We start from the raw sequence: 3,681 nt of genomic DNA on the forward strand, positions 1-3,681 counted from the left end.
TCATTTTCACAACTAATTGCTCTAGAAATAAATATTCTTAATTCATCCTTTTCTTCTTGTTACTGAAAATAGAAGAACTTAAACAGCAAAAATCATCTCTGGGTACTCAATCATTCTTACTTCTTCATTCCTCCAACTTTTGCTCATCACACTAATTTTAACTCTAACAGGTTGCTACAAAGACAAGAACCTGCTTTATTTTCAGCAGAATCAACATTAAGCAGATGCTTTGAATATGTAATAATATTGAATAGAGAAGTGAAACCCTCAATCATTTCAGTTGTCTAGGCAGATATACCAGAGGCATGAGGACTTTCTACAGAAAACCGGGAATTACTCTGATAAAACAGAGAACATCTGGATATGTGGCACTTGGCTGGTGTTTGGAAAGTCTCTCTGTTTCATTTCTCATGAAAATTTTAACGCATCTAAAGTTGCTTTGGAAAATGTGTGTTCCTATGTGCGTGTGTGTATGTATATATACATATACTGCAGAGAGAGATTCCCATAGCAAAATTCTGTGATTCTGTGAAAAGGAGTTTTATCTGATTTCTGCTTTATTTCCTTCCCCAGTGCAAATCGTTCGGAGGAGATCTTTCCTGGAGGGAACTACAGTCTGAATTCCTGGAAAGTGTGTTGCCAAATATTGGGTCAACATGCTTTTCATTGCACTTAGGTTAAGTTTTAATTTTTTTAAGAGGATAGATCATAAGTAAGAACTCTGTTCCTTGGAAGAAAGGAAATAAAAAATTTCTTTTGCTACAATGAGGGTGATTTTCCCCCTTGCAATCTTTATTTTTCATTTCTTACCAGCACAATTCCTCTGACTTGCTTGGAATTATTCATAAATTAAACTGGGATAAATGGAAGACACCTCTTGCTGCAGAATTCTTCTCCCATTACAAATAGGAATAGAAGAACATTTCTAAGCCTGATTCTCCTGCTTTTTTCTACCCTGAAACTGACTAATTTGCCAGATTAAACTGCTGTAGGCATGAAGAAAATCAGATTCAGAAGACTTGGCTGCCACTTACAGAAAGCTATGAACTAGAAATAATTTTCAGAGTTGCCATCCATTTCTAATAGAATTTCTTCCTTTTTTGATAGCAAAGAAATGTTTACTGCATGAAGAAAAATTACTCTGTTCTCAGAAATCTGCATTTTCTGCAGAGGTAATTATATATATACACACATATATATATATACCTACCTATAGCTAGGTAGCTATAGCTGCACATGAACTGTGCTGCAAACATGTTCTACCTCATCAGGTTGGCCACTGAAGCACCCAAACTGGGGACGAGCCACTCTAAGCCACAGTCCTCCTTCTTCTGCCCACAGGAGAGTGCAGGTTGGTCCCTGTTTAGAGTTAACTCATATGAGTGAAAATGTCCAGACTCCAAGTTTCATGTATTAATTCTTTTGAACCTATGTTTTTAACCATTGTGAAAATTGATCCTGGAGTCACCAACCAGGAACTATTATGCACATTTTAACATTATCAAATGCAAGAAAAATCAGGTCCATACCATGACGATTTCCTGTGAAAGCAAGATTAATGTCTCTAAAGGATCCCTTTGAAGAGGAAGGTCTGTTATGGTTTTAAGGTTCAGAACTTTAATGGACTCCAAAACTGAGAAGTTCTTTGCAGAGAGAAAGAGACAGAGAGAGAAAAGGTACAGGAACATCAGAGAATTCTGACACATTCTGCAAATGAAAATTGTGCAGATGGTCCATTCAGGTAAAGCAATTGCTAACTTTTCAATCTTCCATTAATTACTGCAGAATCTTTTCCAGAAATCCAGGTTCATTAACTTAGACAGCTGCCAGTACAGCTGTTTCCAGGGGTGTATTTATTTGAACTTACTGTGAAAGTGCTAGTTTTCTCTCAAGCTCAGTTCATTAACTTAATCCTCTGAAAAGTTATAAATGCCAGTATTGCTCGTACTTGTGATTTTTATCTCTGGTTTTATATTGTTGGATGTTTTTCTTGGGCCTCATCCACCTAGGTTTAGGAGACTGCATGTCATCCTCAATTTTCAGTGGCTTTAAAGGATGTTTATAATCCTGATTATGACAGATATATGCTCATATATTTAATGTGAACCCATCCTAAAGAAAATGCGTGGGTTTGATCCACAATTTTTATCCATCATGCTGGTTATAGCAGGGTGTAGATTTCAAGTAAGCTTAGAGTCTGAAATAGAGTATTATTTTATTTCAAGGAAAATTAATCAGAAACATTAGTTCTCGCTGTCAAGAAGAACAGACCTCACATGCTCTGTTTACAAATCATCACTGGCACTCTCCCTTTTTGCTGCTCCCTACCATGCTTTATTTAATATCAGTCTTTTGAAATGGCTGCTCTTTCCATTTCACAATTGTATGCTGGGTAAAAGGGCTACTTGGGCTAGTAAATACCATCATGCATAAACTGCTAAAAAGTCTCTCATATAGCTGAAGGTAGCAGCCTTCCTCCTGAAGAAATGTGCTGTGTTTCTTTTCCTTTTTAAGACTCTTCTATAGCTGGATTAGATGGAAGGCAATCTTTCCAGAGTATATATGATATTTCTCTACACCTGCTCAAAGAGCTTGCCCAGCTGGTTTGCTGATGGCTTAATCAAAAGACAATATACATGGAACATTACATCCTAAATGCAACAAAAAGAGCAGTGAAAGCAGGAGGGAATTGCTACCAAAAATACCATCATGTGTTCCAGTGACTATTTTCCCTCTGTCTTGTGATGGTGCTAGGAGTCGAGAGTAGAGCTCTTTGTGTCTCTCAGCACCAAAGTGGAATAGTGCATTTCATCAGCCTGGAGTTACCCTGGCAGCTTGTACCCTGAACTACCAGTGCCCAGGAACACATTTCTGACAATACCAGCACAAACAAGCCTGCATCACAGACCTCAGAAGAAACATTTGATTTAATCAAATGCTTGCTAGCACATATGGTGGGGTTGACTTTGTGGTGGGATGGATGCCAGGTGCCACCAAAGTTGCTCTGTCCTTCCCCTCGTCTGCTGTACAGGTGAGAGAAGATCCAATGAAAGGCTTGAGATAAGGACAGGGAGAGACCACTCACGAAGTACTGTCATAGGCAAAACTGACTCAACTTGGGGAAAATTATTTTAATTTATTGCTGATCAATTCAGTGTATGATAAAGGGAAATGAAACCAAATCTTAAAAATACTCTCCCCCATCCCGCTCTGTGCCTTGGGATCATTTTTACCCTGATTTTCTCTACCTCCATCCCTACCACCCAGCAGTCCACAGTGATGAGGAACTGGGGTTGTGGTCAGTCCATCACACATTGTCTCTACCCTGCCTTCCTCCTCAGGAAGAGGAGTTCTCACAGTCCTCTCCTGCTGCTGTGTGGGCTCCCTCCTGTAGCAGACAGTCCTCCACAAACTTCTCCAATGTGAGTAGAGTCCTTCCATAGGCTGCAGTTTTTCATTAACTGCTCCAGCATGTGTCCCTTCCATGGAGTTCAGTCCTTCAGGAACAGGCTGCTTCAGTGTTAGTCCCCAGTGGGGTCACAAGTCCCGCCAGCAAACCTGCTCCAGTGTGGGCTCCTCTCTCCACAGGCCTACCAGGACCCTGCCCTAGCACTGGGGGCCATGGGTCTTGCCAGGAGCCTGTTCTGATGTGGGATTCCCAGAGGGTTTCAACCTCCTTTG

The 3,681-nt window shown here is 40.2% G+C and overlaps 1 protein-coding gene across 3 annotated transcripts in view; it reads left to right on the top strand.

Annotated features, from left to right (window-relative positions):
• Positions 1-774, top strand: part of SLC28A3 (solute carrier family 28 member 3) — a 39,309-nt gene extending 38,535 nt beyond the window's left edge. For all 3 annotated transcript variants that reach the window (XM_008638433.2, XM_017740468.1, XM_017740469.1), the window contains one exon: positions 574-774. In XM_008638433.2, the coding sequence (XP_008636655.1) occupies positions 574-676 (103 nt within the window). In that variant the 3' untranslated portion in view covers positions 677-774. The remainder of the gene's footprint in view (positions 1-573) is intronic.
• The last annotated feature ends 2,907 nt before the right edge of the window (positions 775-3,681 follow it).

Source organism: Corvus brachyrhynchos, unplaced genomic scaffold (genome assembly GCF_000691975.1).
Source record: "Corvus brachyrhynchos isolate BGI_N302 unplaced genomic scaffold, ASM69197v1 scaffold37, whole genome shotgun sequence".
In the NCBI taxonomy this organism is placed as follows: Eukaryota; Metazoa; Chordata; class Aves; order Passeriformes; family Corvidae; genus Corvus; species Corvus brachyrhynchos.